This window comes from Ceratosolen solmsi, unplaced genomic scaffold (genome assembly GCF_000503995.2).
Source record: "Ceratosolen solmsi marchali unplaced genomic scaffold, CerSol_1.0 scaffold49, whole genome shotgun sequence".
Taxonomy (NCBI): Eukaryota; Metazoa; Arthropoda; class Insecta; order Hymenoptera; family Agaonidae; genus Ceratosolen; species Ceratosolen solmsi.
This window is the reverse complement of record NW_011948450.1, coordinates 269,653-284,394: the sequence shown is the minus strand read 5'-3', so window position 1 is coordinate 284,394 and position 14,742 is coordinate 269,653. Positions and strand designations below refer to the sequence as shown.

The window sequence follows — 14,742 nt, the reverse complement described above, 5'->3', positions numbered from 1 at the left end:
TTAAGAAATGGAAACGAGGGTAGCAACAACTAATAGTCATGAAGCGAGAGGTTAAGCACCAAGCCGGGTTGGAAGCTAATTATAATAGAAACTGTTTTCTACAGTGGATTTGATGCTAATCCGGCAAAAATAATCACCAAAATAAGAAGCGAGAGAGAGAGAGAGAGAGAGAAAAAGAGAAAGAGGGAGAGAATCCTGTCATTTTTTGAAAAATGAGCGTTCGTTTTCTCTAATTCTCTAATTCCAATTTATAAATAATTGTTTAATTTACATAAAGTAAAATAGTCAATATTTTTTACTCTTTAGTTATTTTTAAAATTAATTTTAATGATTATTTCAATTTATAATTAAAATAATTTTATAAACACAGTAATACATTTTTTCTCAAAATTCATTTTATTCTCAAATCGAGGATTTTAAACAGAAGTATCGGATTTGGATTTATACGCATTAATTTCAAATATCTTAATTTGTTAATTTATTCTTTTTACATTTGAAACCTTTTCGAAACGTATAAAATAAGATTCCAAATCTACATTCTATTAAAGTGCAACATAAAAAAAAAACAAAAAATAATTAACATTTTTACAACTGCAGTAATTGGTTTAGTATTTCTTTAGTAATCATATATGTATTCTAAATATAAGATGATAATAATATTATGTATAAATTTACTGTATCACACAGAGTTTTCAATAGATTATTTTCACTTTATTATATATATTTTAAATAATTACCAAATAAACTGAATTTCGTATATGTCTTATGAATGTACACCAGAATTAACAGAGCTGTTTGTAATTCAATTAGCAAATTTTGTAGTTCTTTTTTGTAAATTTATAATGGTGATATAACCGTTTATTCTATTTGCATTATCAGTGATATTAAGAAAAGTAATATTATAAAAATATAAATACATAATTATTTAAACATGTTTAGGCATTGACGCTATGTGTTGATCAAAATTTTTACTTCTTATATTTTACTACAAAAACAATAATAAACAAGCTTAAATATTTAAAAGTATATAATTTAAAATTTTTTATTTAAATATTAATTTTCAAATCATCGCTAATAACAGATTTCGAAATATAGAACAAACATAAACATGAATTAAAATTAATTCGGTATATTCAGTATAATAATTAATAAATACCTGGAGGATTGATGCTCAGTCGAACTAAACTCATATAATGAAGAGTCATTCTTTGTTTTGTCTTGGGCGTTCTGTTGTGTCTCGGTGTCATCACTTTTTTCATTGTCATCTTGATTAGATTTAAGGAAAATTTCGCGATCGCCGTTGGTACTAATGCAATCTGATACATCGGAGTTCTGCTGGTTGCTCAAGACCAGTGGTAAGTTATCTGCACTGCGAACTTTTCGGCAGAGTCGTGATGTGGAACCGTGTCTCCGTAAAAATTCCTAATTAGGGAAACGTTTTCATTTTCAGTTTCATCTTTTTATTTATATTTGTTAATACTGATACCAATATAAATTTATATCAATTTAAGAAATGGCATAATTCAAATTTATATTGATATTACACATACACATTTAATTATCTAAAATAAATAATGCATGTCAAAATACTTCATTGTAATTCGGGTAACCTAATAGAATTACATAATGTATAAATATAAATTTATACTAAATACTTTAAAAAATATTTTGAAATAATTAACAGCGATTTTAAAATTATTTATATAAATACCTAATGAACATATGTAAATATAAAAATAGAATAATGCAGTAAACAATACTTTGAATTGTATAAAATTATTATCCGATATAAAATTTACTATGGGATATTAAATTTCAATACAATCTCCTACGATAATTTTATTCTATCATAAATAAAAATTATAAGGCTTTTAAAGAACACACGGTAGAGATAATTGATCTTAATATATCTCTAAAAATAAATGTATTTGTTAAAAACTTAGGTAATAGTATGTTAAATAAATAAAGTCAGAAAACTGGTGGCCTCAATAATAGAATAAAATTCATTACAACCAGTTTGCAGTGCGCTACTATAATATTTCTTAAAGTACTTTACATGTCGTTTGAAAATCGACTTGTGATAATAAACTATAAAATTTTATAATTACATTTGTCTGCAAAATTTCAAAATACACATGTGAATCACGTGATAATATTACTATTATCTATTTAAAGTTTCAATATTGAATTTAAATTTTGTATTCGTTTTTTAATAGAAATTACAAAACATGTTATAAAATTAGATTTATTTATTTATTATGGTTTGGAGGATTTATAAATATTCAAATCTAACACATCTGATACTTTTTAAGATGATTAATTATTGTAAGTAGTATAATTTACACAATTATACTGACATCTGGTTACTAGATCGATATATATATCTGTGCGTACGTTTCTATTCAATTCTTTAAATATTCCTATATTTGTTCTATAAAAGCTTGCTATAAATTATATATGTTATATTATTTATAATTTTAATATTTTAAAGAGAAAAGTCCATTTTTATAAAAAAATGTTTTTTTATAATAAATATTATAACAATCTATAATTGGAACTTTATATATTCTCAGTTTTACACAAAATAGAGTAAATTATAATGATTAATATTATTAATATTATAATATAATTAATAATATTATTAATATGATTAATATTATCTGTATTACTAATATTTGAATAAAAACTTGTATAATATTGCAAATAATAAATATGATTTCTATAAAAAAATATTTCAATTCTTAATAATTTATCGGAATTTAAAATGTTTAAAAAAATTTTAATTCACTGATCTTTAGAGTAAAATTATTAATAGCTAATTAAACACATAGTTAAATTAATACTTTAAAAATCATTCTTTTAATGAAATTTAAAAGAATATTTGCAGCAAATTATATTTTTTATTATTTTACATTTAATTCAATTGTTTGCATTTAATGAACTAAAGAATGATTTTATAAAAAATATCTTTTATGAGAAACCTATTATGAATTAAAATCTACTTAAAAATATAATTGATATTATAAATTAACATTATTATGAATCATTACTGAAGCTGGAAATAATTAAGAAATAAATATCAAATTAAAAATTGTAAATTTGGTCAAATTTTTTTATATTTTAAAACACATAAAATGAAAACTTCTGTACTTTTATATGTGGATATACGTTATTTGAAGTAGAAAAAATATAAATATCTTTATAAACATATAAATTGCAATAACTGAAAAAAAGATTTTCTGAATTTCCAAACAACACAATGCAGTAACTCTAAAAAGTACAAACACTGTGAATTTAAGTCTATATTTAAATTAGCAATTAATTCAGTTTTGTTTTCAAATGCAATTTGCGTTCAACGGAACACGCAAGTAAATGATTAATTACGTGAAATAAATACTGAATATAGAATTTTTATGAATAATTAATAGAATAAATATTTAAAAATATCGCAAACAAATTATACTGCAAATTTTTTAGTAAAAACTAATCATAAACAATATACAATATTATTGAATGATATACAATCCTCATTTCAGTTAAGAAATTACAAACAATTAATTGTTAGAAAATTAAGTATAACTGCACTTATATGACATATATAAGTATATATGCTATATATTTATGAATTTGAAAAATTTGATATAAAAAATGTATTAAAAAATTATGTAGTTATAGCTCCGTCCACCTAAAAGAAGTAGTTACAGAAAAATATACTACCATCTATTTCTTTATTTCAGGTTATTTAAGTATCTATATTAATCATTTTCATAACCACAATCTTTATATTTTTCATCTAAAAACTATCAATGTGATTTTTTCACTAACAATTTAAAATTATATTGGAAAATGTAAATAGTATTTATATATGTCGTCAATTGACAATAACTAAATGTAAAGTATGCAGTTGTAAAATTAATTTATTTTAAAATATAATTTCAAATACTTTTGCATTTGTAAATGTATAAAACATATATTTATATATTTTCTGAAATTAATTTATTTTATATAACAATATATAATTAAAAAAAATTGATGTACATAAATTTTGTGTTGTATTTAATTATTTATAGCAGTGGTATATATTACCTATCAAACATTATTTATATTTTATTTTGATTTTAAACTTTATGTTGTAAGCAAAGTTTTTCTTAAAAATGATTATCAGTCCTTAAAAAAAAAGAAAGAAAATCAAATAATTAAATAGATGTAATAAATTATGTTCCTTACATTTAAAAATAAAAAACTATAAACTTGATCAAATCAATATAAATACTAATTTCATTTTTAATATTAATTATTTAATATTAATATATAATTATATAACATTCATTAATGATCAAGTACTTCAACATACCATATTTTTAAATAAACATATAATAACTTTGAATACTATATAAATTATAGAAGGTATGCACTTGACGAGAATTTATAACATAACGCAATTTTTTCAATTGTATTATTATTTTATAATATTAGATTCTATTAGAATAAGTATATCTATAATTTAAGTAGTACTATAATAAGTATATCTATAGTTTAAGTTTATATATAAGTAGTTCTTATGAAAAAGATTTTTAACTATAAAATATTGGTATTATTCCTAAAATTTAGTCCAATCCATTACATAATATTTCATTTCAATACTTATTTTTTCATATATTTATTTATACAGCAAATAGAAAATAATATAATATCCAACCAAATATGTTATCAAAACAATTTAAAAATTTTCCAGTTATTATGTAAATAACCGTTTATATAGCTAAGTTATACTGATCTTTGGTCTTAAATGATATTCAAGCTAAAAAAATATTCAAACGTTAAATTGAATAGTTGTCAGTTACAAAGATGTAAAAATATCCATATTCATAATATGGATCTTCATCCACCTTCATAATCTTTATTTAAATATTGACACATTACATTACTTTTCTTTTAATATATAAAAATAAAAATTTGAAATATGTTCCAGAAAGTAAGTCAAATATACCTAATAAATAAAAGAAATACCTACTCTATAAAGCTCATAATAATACCACTAATGTAGTGAATATTACAATAGACTATACATGCACACTCGATGTACCATTAAGCGTACAACTATAAAAATTAATATTATAATGTAAAAAGAACCTTTATTGCATTTCAAGAACTTAATGTAGAATATATTTAAGTATGTTTTAATAGATGAAGCTTTTAAAAACATATTTGTTATTTCTAATATTTATTATTACTAATGTGACTATTAACTTATTTTATATAAAAATATTTTCCAATTACAACTTAATATTTTAATCTATTTATATTAGAATTTAAAATGATAATCAACAATAGTAAATATTTAAAATTTTTAAAATATATTATATAAAATTCTGTTTATATTGAAATTCTTGTAAGTTTACACAGTAATATATTGGCCATGTAAAGGACCCCTGATTTTAAATTTATGTATTGTTATATTATAAGTAAAATGTGTTCTTTAAAGAAAATCCATGAATATTAATTCAATATGATACAATCTATGTAATTGATAAAAATTAACTTATATTTAAATAAATTCTAAAATATAGTTCAAGAATACTTAAAGGAGAAAGAATAACCTTAAAAATAATAAAAATCTTCAGAATCATACAAAAGAATCAATTACCTGAGATAAGAAACTGGCTACATCGATGGCACTATTAACACGTGGCCTGTTAGTTTTGGGCCAGTTAACACCACCTCCGCAACTATCGATAGAGCCCATATGATAGTTCGACCAGTGCAGTTGCTGAAAATACCATCCAGTCTTATATGCAATAATTAGTAATACATGCAGAAGCTAAATAATAAAGCCAACTTTATCGCTCTCTACTAATGCTTTATGAATTTTTGTATCCACATTACATTGATATTGATTTATTCCTTTAGAGAAAATGCTGTTGTTTATGTACGAAATTCTAATTTACTGTTCTACAATATATATTTAAAAATTCAAATTTATATTTAAAATACTACTTTTCAAATTACAATATTATATAATTTATATCGCAATAAGTAACTTTGTTAAATAATGATATTATCTTATATTTTAATTAGTACATACATAAAACTTTTTCTGTCCATTTTATATTAAGATTTAAAAAATTATTTGATAAAAACTAAATATTAAACTTATTTATAACTTTTAATAGAGAGAAATAATTATTTTTATTATTATGAATTTTTTATTGTTTAATGCTCTGTACATTATATAAATTCTTTTATCTGCAAGCAAATGTATTTAAAAATAATTGCATAATATAAATATTGGGTAAGTAATATTTTACACAATAATTAGATATATGTACAAAATATTGAATTATGCAATAATTAAATCAATAAACTGATTGTATTAAATAATTTCTAACTTCATTTAAGTATAAAACACTTTTTATTTATTGTTCGAAAATGAATAGCAAATGTTAAAAATGTATTTTAATGAGAATGCAATACTGTAACTTATTTCTTTGTTTATATTAGATTTGAATTTAATTTAATCTTTTATTCAAATAATAAGATAGCATTTAATGTTAATAATCCCTTGATTAAAATTCAAGAACATTAACAGCATTTATAACTTTAGGATTTTCCTTCTTTGAAGCAATACTGTGAATAATATTATAATATGTGTTCATGTAAGCATATATGCATGCATATACGTATATATACGCAGATGCATATCTACATGCATAAATGTATATCCATATGTATATATGCGTACATACGTGCATGCATACCTATACACATACTTACATAATATCACTATCTGTGCACATATATTCATTTTACGTACTCACATAAGAGCATACCTACATACACAGTGCACACAAATACACCAATTGTGCATAAGTATACACTTAAATAAATATCTCCATATAAACATAAATTAGAATCTACCTACATAGCCTTAGAAATATTAATGTGAATTGCCACTATTTTCATTCGTTTACATTTGTTGCTCATATAATTTTACTGTAATTGTTGCTCTAAAGAAATGTGCTAGCACATGTTCATATTACTAAAAATAAAAATGTGCTGTCTTTCTCTAAAAATTACAAACTATGATAAATGTGGAAAAACTTGAATACAATAGTGAGGTAGCAAAGCTTTGTTAAAATTTTTAGAATACAATAACAATAGTTCTATAGTACAATAGTACAATATGGAGTTTTGAATGCAATTGCAAAAGACAGGATATGTAAACAGCTTTCGTTAAATACTTAGTGAATATAATTAAGTTGTGAAAAAAATTTTTTTAAATTATAAATTAAAATTTTATAGATCTATGTGTTTTAAGGTTTAAATAAAATTTTTATGAAATATGAAATTTATTAGTAACAAATAAAATATATTTTACTAGTACAAATAGTTGTCGGTATGTGGAATCTTATTTTTTACGGAGTGCAAAATAGTATTTCGAAGAAAATGTGATTTGATTAATAAGAATTGTGCAGAAAATGTGCGAATCACGCAATTATTATTGCTATTTGAAAATTTGAAGAAAATATTATTAAAAATGACTTAAAAACGTTAATAAATAAATTTTTATTTCATATTGCTATTTTTATTTCTCATTCTATATATTAATATTATATAATTAACTTAATATCATAGTACAGACAATAATTGATTTTATTATTCATTTAATAATTAAAAATTTTATGTATTGCATATTTTCTTAAGTACAATTAATATCTAAAAAGTATAATGCGAGTAAAAAACATTCAAATTTTTCTAGATTATAATTAAGTTAATAATTTTTAATATATTGTTTTAATAAAAATTAACATAAATATTTTTATTTTCAAGTAAAAATCTATTAAAGTTTGATAAGCACTACGTACTTTAATTATTTCAGAAAATGATCAAATACAATTTTTTACTAAAGAAAAATATGAAATTTTAAGAAATGAAGAAGTGAAATAAGCTATTATAGAATAAGTAGTGCAATTATTTGCATATTAATATAAAGTTTATAAGCATTGATATAATAATGATGTGAAGATTCATTTTTTCCCTAATTTGTGAATTTTTCAGATTTTTTGAACAATACGAAATTACAAAACGGAAGTAACGGTATTTTATAAAATTATGTTTGTAACACGTAGGTCTCACGATTAGTAAGTGAAAATGCCTATACACACGGCATTACCATTTATACGTTGCTATTTATACGTTTAAGATTTTGTGTAATATTGTTAGATAAGTTTTGTTGTAGTATAGCTTCTGAACATATTACTAAAATATGTTAAATATAATATTACTAAAATGATGCACAAAAATACAAATATATTCATCTGCAATAACTCAAGAAAAATAATATAAAAATTCTAATTTTTAAACTATGTTTGAAATTCTAACCACCAGAATGATCCGAAGACCAAGGTGGTTGGATTAGACCGTACCACCAGTTTAATGGTGGAGAGGGGAGCGACGAGTGAGAGGTTAACGCATCAATTCGGTGTAAACACAATTGGTTTTAGTGACTTTTATTTACGGTTATGTTACATTGGTAGTTGTGAGAATTGTTGAGCTTGTCGTGATTCTAACAGTTGGCAATAAACTGTGGAACGTCGTCCAGGAGTGCGAGGAGAGACTAGTCTTTTTGTACTGTAGGCGCTTTATTGTACCAGCGAAACGTAACAGTAATTATGGGAGCTAAGCTCTGTCTATCGGCGCTTTATTGTACCACCGAAACGTAACAGTGATTATGGGAGGTAAGCTCTATCTGTCGGCGCTTTGGCGCAGTAATGATAGTATGGCCGTGGCTACAAGACAGTATCGGCGCCCTCTTCAGCGGTCTGACTAAAGTCAAGTAGCGGAAGGCACACCGATAGCTAGCCAGCAATAGATAATAAATAATGTAAAGAAATAAGTATACCTTGCACGGATTCCCGTAGACAGACGTGTAGAACTTTTAAACTGTTATGACTTGCACTATTTCACTTTGACTTACGCAGCAACTGCTTCGACGTGTGTCGCTCTTCATATATATGATTTCGTAGATATAGAGTTTACAATTTTTGGAAATTCTGTCAAATTCTCGGAAAGTAAGCTTTAATCGATTCGAGAATCTTCTTTTGTTGCTATGCGGATAAATTACAAGGCTTTCTTAGGCAAAGGCTATAACGATTACCGGGAATTTTCGTAGCGAATTCATTCAAATATAATGAATTATAATGACTTTAAATTTCATGGAATGAAACTTTATTGTCGGTGCGTCAATCTTGAGCACACTATTTTTTATTAATATACCATCATTTTAATTTAGTTAACTATATATTTGCTTAAATATACATTTACTGAACAAATAATTAATTATAGGTTTATTTCTTCCTTTAATTAATTTCGACTTAAAATAATTTATTTCTATTTTATATTTTATGTTATATACTTCATTTTTGTTCTTCTGTTCATAATAACAGTATTTCTAAATACTTATATTATTTAAGTGTGATTTAACAATATCAAATTTATATACTTTATACATATTCTGATGTTATAACAAAATATTAATTAACTTAATATTTTGATATTAAATAATTTGATATTATTAAAATTTATTAAAAGAAGCAAACAGATAAATAATATAATTATTTAGATTTACTATTTTTATGAAATGAAATATATATATATATATATATATATATATATATATATATAATATATACTATAATTTACAAATAAATTATTCCAGGAAATTTTTTTTGATCATATAATTATTTACTTCTTTAGCAAACTTATTTTTAGAAAAACATGCTGATTAAATTAATATTATAAGTATTAATATTATTATTAGATATAAATTGATAATTCTGTAAAATTAAAATAATTGCAATTAAATTAAAGTTAAAATTATAAATAAATATTCGCCGATTAAGTTATAAATTAAAAATTATTATTATACTTATGCATTGCATCATACTACAAAAATTTAAGTTTTAATATATCTTATTGATTGAATTTATTTTGAAAATAAAATAAAAAAATTTAAATAATTTATAATAGTAAAATAATTATCACCGAAAAAGAATTATAGGTATAAAGTTTAAAATTCACATCATAAAATACAAAGAACATGCACCATTCAAATAATAATTTAAAACATTAAATGACTTCTATTTTGAATTTTATTACATAAATGAAATTTAATTTTGAATTCATTCTTAAAACAAATGATTATTTTGCATATATAATTATTTATAAAATTGTAAGTAATAAAAATGAAAAGTAACTATTTAATAAATCATTAATATCATTTATACTATTTTAACAATGTTATTACTAGATATTTTCAAAATATAAATATAAATGAAATGCAAATATAAAATTGATTTCTCTATCATTTAGTGTACAACATAAGATGATAAATAATTTTTGAGAACCAAATTCGTATGCTTTAGAATAGATTTAATAAGAATTGTTAATTTAAATAATTAACTAAATGAAAACTAGTTATATAAAAAATATTTTAATAAAAACTTAAACTTTAAGAAGATATACTTTTAACTGCTAATGAATGCAAATAAATAATCAAATATGTAGATGATTGAAATAAAAAAGTGTGAAAAAATGTAGAAAGTGTCATCATGTTAATTACAGACACTAAAAGATAAAATTGTATATATTTTTCACTGTTGTAAAAGCTCATTTGTTGAACTTTCATAAAAAATCAAATAAATTAATTTAGATACGAAATAAAACTACCCCCCATATAATCAACTAATTGATATGCTGTTATATTTATAGGACTTCTGCTCTTTCATTACTGTACAAAAATAACAGGAAAAGTATTTATTATATTTTTCTATTCTCGCAAGTTTATAGAATTCATAGGCGTATGATATATGAATGTTTATTAGTTTAAAATCGGCTAACATATTCAGAATTCGTGAAGAATAAAAACGTATAAATGGCAACGTAGAGAGGGGAGGTATATATTTAAGCAATACGAGCGCAAAGGGGTTGAATTTTCCTCGTTAATCTAATATATTTTAAAAATGAAATCTTATAAATAATTCAATCTCATTCTGAAACTTATGCTTCTAGCGTTTATACTATATTTCTCTTAATATCCATCTTGTATTACGTAAAATAATCTAGCGAAGTTAATACCTTTTTTGTCACATTTTAACAACTTTATTGTAATGCCAGAATTCTAAAATTTATTATATTTGTATTTCATAGATTATTGAAATTTCAAAAAAAAATTTTTTATTTAATTATCATTTAATATTGTAAAATATTAATATTTCAAAAACAATTAAAAAAATAAACCTTCTGGATAAATTTTATATTAAAAATGTAACTGTGCGACGCATCAACTAATAAGTATTATATAATAATTTATAATACTGTTCTATTAAATGTAATATTTTCATTCATTCTAAAGCAAATCTAATTTATTTTTTAATTGTAAAATGATATACAGAAATTTTTCTATAGTTCATTATTACTACATTTATACAAAAAATTTCATAGTATTATTTATATTTTAGTATATGAACAAGAAAATAAGTTTTTAGAAATAAAAATCGATTTTATTGATTTTTGAAGACAACAGACCGTGTTCATAATAAATGAATAGGTAAAATTAAAAAACCTTAACAAAATAAACCCCTTTACGCTTCGTCAATTTTAAGAAAAAGTCGATACAGGAGTTTTGAGCCAATCAATTATCAGAATATATTTTTTAAAACTAAAGGCAATGATGATGATACCGATGGTTACGCAATATCAGCCCTGTGTAGTAGAGCAAATTGGCAGCCGCAATCACGGGGTTGCCGATTTCTTCTAGGATACTGAAAGCACTGCTCCAACATGCAGCAACCGCCTCCCCCGCACTGCATCACCATATCCAACAATGTAGACATTACCTTTATCCATAGTCACATATTGTTTTAGAGCCTTATTTGTTTTGTCCAGTTAATTGTACTAGGCACTTTACTAATATATACTAATATATATAGTAATGAACTGTGCATATACTATTGTACTTTATTTTGTATTTTTATTTTGTAACGCAATCAATTTTATTAAGCATCAATTAAGAACAAATTTTACATTAGTTATATATTATTTATATTTTTATTTAAATCATGTAATTTTTTCGTAATAATTTTTATACTAATAACTGCATATTAATGAATTCTATTTCCTTCATATGTGATTATCTTAGACAGTATTAACATAAAGCAGATATGTAAAAAAAAAGATTCTTCACAAGTTATATAAAATTTATTTCATCTTTTCGATACTTCAAATTAATTTCATAAAAAATAGTATGATTTGTTAACAATAAATCCTTACTTATAAATTATATACAACTTTTCAGAATATTAACAGTAAATTAAAAAAATATATATAAGAAAGTATTTAGTTACTTCGAATATTTTAAATTGAAGTAAATAATTAAATATAATATAATTGCAACCAATTTCTACTCTACTTTATTACTTCCATATTTGATTATTTGTTTTCAACACACATAAAATAACTGTTAATAAGTATAGTGAAGGTTTATTAATTTTCATGAATTATTAACCACGTTAAATAAAATAATTACGCAGTTTTATGCAAGAGAAAATTAATCGGATGCATCTATAGTATAGTTATTTAAAAGAATTAATAAGATTAATGAAATATTTATATATAAAGTAATTCATATCAAGACGATTAACATTTTTATTTTTCAACACATATAAACAGAAACATCATAATAACTTTCTACCAGATATTGAAAGTTTAATTATTACTCTGCATTTCAGTTACTTTTTACAAAATATCTTGTTATCATCAAACTTTCTTAACTCTCCTAAGTTATCGATACCATCCATAATTAGTTATATAATAATTAATTATTCAGCTTATAGACGTTTTATAAAATGCTCAAATATTGAATATTAAAATAAAAAAACATGCAACTGAATTTGAGTATTTATAATGTTTTATAATATTAAAAGGCTAATGTTACTTTACATTAGCCTTTTAAGGTATACTTAAGGTTACATTTAAGGTATAAATATATTAATAAAAAATATTCATGATAATAGAGGTTAAATAATTATATTATAAATTAATAAAATTTTATCAATTCTAATCACAAATATTAAAAATATTAGAATCAATAGTAAAACAAAAATTTTAATATAAAAATTATAAGAATTTTAATAAATCTTAAAAATAAATTATATAAATTTAAACATTTATCAATAGTTTGTTAATATTATTTTAATTAATGTTGTATTTTAATTTTATTTAATTTTAATTTTAATTTAATACGTTGTCACGTATTAACAGTTGCAACTCGTTAAAAATATTAGCTGTATATATGACATTTTAATCATAATTTTGATTGTTGAATACATTTTTATCATTTTGAATAAATTTTTTGGTCTTATATCAAAAATATTTGAAAATGCACTGTACTTTCTTTTCCATTGGCATTATACTGTTGAAGAACAGCAAAATAAGTATCTTTCAAGCATTAAACAATGCAATGTATTGTTCTGCCCAAATTATTGTGAAGCTTCCTTGATTTAAATTCCTTTAACTGTTCTATGCTTATGAGTGACATACTTTAATTTTAATATCTTTTTGCGATTTCTCATCCGATTAGAAGATATAGCATATATTATAGAAAATTAATTTTTCTGTATGACCAAAATTCGATTTGTAGTTCTTTTATGTAAGTAGAATAAAAAAATAAGCTAAAAGTATTAAGATACAATCGAGATTTTTTAAAAATAAATTGTATATAAAAGCTTGGAGAAGTTCTTAATTTATGTAAAATAACTAATGTTCTTATTAACTATTTATAAAGTATGGTAATAGCAATAATAGAAACAATAACATTAAATATAACAGTGATAACATTCTTATTTATGATCATGTAAAAAAACATTTTGTTTAATAAACTTCATTTTATTTATATTTAGACACAGATAGGTTATTAATAGAGATTAGAAAAAATACATGTGTATTTTACTAATAACAATCGAATAGTTATTAAGATATTATAAACGACGAAAAGAGTTATTTTTATTATTTTTACTTTCTTCTAATTTTCAGTTTCAATTTCCTATGAATATTTACCTTTTTATTAAAAATTGTTTGAATATTCTGATGGCTGTTCAACATATATTGCCCAGAACATATTTAATACCAGAGAATTAATAATGTGAAAAAGATGCCTTACCTGAGAGCAAGCATGTTGCGAGGAGTTGTGAGTATAGGCAGCATTAGTTGAATTGCAGACCCCAGTACCAGGAACTTTAAGCTGTTCCTTGTAGTCCGGTTGATATGGCAAAAGCATGCGGATTTTGCCCCACCGATTAAAAAATAATGCTATCGCTCCCACCCATACGATTAAGACAAGGACGACTATGCCCACTTCTACCCCTCGTATCTGTAAATTAACAAAAAGTTAATAATTTCTTTCTTTTTAAAATATATAATTTGACTGTATGTAATATATATAAACTTATATATAAAATAATATGTATTTGCTTTTACAATATTAAGTCAATTTATAAATAAAGTATGACCATTTTTATTAAAATCAATTGCAATAGTATAAATCTATTAAAAATATATAATTATATTGCTAATAAAAAAGTATGTCATTAAATTAATTATTAATTCATCTCAAAGAAAAAAGTAATAATTAAAATTAGTTATATATTTCTATTTTAATAAGGCTTACACATTAATCATATATAT

General features: G+C 22.3%; 1 protein-coding gene across 1 annotated transcript; it reads right to left on the bottom strand.

The window, feature by feature from the left end:
• Window positions 1–1,046: 1,046 nt before the first annotated feature.
• Window positions 1,047–14,430, bottom strand: LOC105366553 (uncharacterized). Its single transcript, XM_011505045.1, has 4 exons — window positions 14,219–14,430; window positions 5,648–5,770; window positions 1,157–1,422; window positions 1,047–1,071 (listed from the first exon to the last, which is right to left on the bottom strand). The coding sequence occupies exons 1-4, from the start codon at window positions 14,333–14,335 to the stop codon at window positions 1,047–1,049; spliced, it is 531 nt and encodes a 176-aa protein (XP_011503347.1). The 5' UTR covers window positions 14,336–14,430.
• Window positions 14,431–14,742: the final 312 nt, after the last annotated feature.